This window comes from Lepidothrix coronata, unplaced genomic scaffold (genome assembly GCF_001604755.1).
Source record: "Lepidothrix coronata isolate B3197 unplaced genomic scaffold, Lepidothrix_coronata-1.0 Scaffold186, whole genome shotgun sequence".
Lineage (NCBI taxonomy): Eukaryota > Metazoa > Chordata > Aves > Passeriformes > Pipridae > Lepidothrix > Lepidothrix coronata.
Genome location: NW_016690366.1, coordinates 1,923,256 through 1,924,260, shown reverse-complemented (window position 1 = coordinate 1,924,260; position 1,005 = coordinate 1,923,256). Strand labels below are relative to the sequence as shown.

At 56.4% G+C, this 1,005-nt stretch overlaps 1 protein-coding gene across 1 annotated transcript in view; it reads left to right on the top strand.

The window, feature by feature from the left end:
* Window positions 1-794: 794 nt before the first annotated feature.
* The window catches only part of LOC108505188, a gene marked incomplete at its 5' end in the record, with an annotated part of 7,679 nt that continues 7,468 nt past the window's right edge, over window positions 795-1,005 (top strand). The window contains one exon of the mRNA XM_017830928.1: window positions 795-896. Coding sequence (XP_017686417.1) covers window positions 795-896 — 102 coding nt within the window. The remainder of the gene's footprint in view (window positions 897-1,005) is intronic.

The following is a 1,005-nucleotide window of genomic DNA, read 5'->3' as shown; positions in this document are numbered from 1 at the left end:
CTGAGCAGTCCTGCTGGGGGCCCTAAGGGAGGGACATATCCCGAAATCTGGGAGCAGCTGCAAGGGGTGCCCATGCTGGAAAAAAGGCAGATGGGGAGAGCAAGGCTCCAGTTTCCTCTGAGAGATGATGACTCTGTCCCTTTGGGCTGTAGGAGTTGTTTCGGGGCAGGGAGTGGTGGTTTTAGCACGGCGTGCTGCAGGTTTTCCCCAGAGCTTCAGTGATGGATTCCTGTGGCCGGGAGACACCCCCGAGGGGCCCTTGGCTGCTCCAGCCGCTCCCCCAGGGATGTTGCACAGGGCCTGGAACGAGTGTGCAGAGCGGTCAGGAGCCAGCCCAGAGCTGCCCAGGCCCCTCTGCAGCTCTGGCCATGTCCATTGACATCTGGCCCCCACGGGGCTCCCTGAGCCCCTGCAGTGCCACAGTTCTCTGAGGCAGGAGGGGATCCCAGCATGCCATGGAAACGGTTCCCATCCCTGTTTGCTTCTAGATGAGGACACTGGGAATGCTTCTCCAGCAGCTTGGATGGAAGATGCTTTGGGTCCCTTAAGGTCACCTGCAGGTAATTCTCAATGTGTGCTCAAAGAATAATAATTGACAACATGGCAAGAGCCAGGTGACAGAATCTTCTCTGGCTGTTGAGTTACAGGGAGGACTTTTCCAGCTTCTGGGCTGCTTCCTCTGCGCAAAGCTGGCTCACATCGTAGGGGTGAGTAGTTTGTCTCTACTGACCTCACAGGGTGAGCTCTGGTTTTCTGTAATCCATTCATGTCAAATGGAACTGCTTCTCATTCAGGTCCTCCAAAAGGCAAAAACAAAGCTAAAGATGGAAAGAAATCCCAGGAGCCATCAGAGGCCATGAGAGAATTGCTGAAGGAAGTGCTGCAGGGAGGGCCTGGTGGGTCTCTTTCTCTCAGCCTGAGCCGTGAGACCCATCAGCCGGGGGCTTTAGATCCACGTGTGGACAGGCAGTGGCTGCACAGCGGGAAGGGATCCATCGCTGCCCC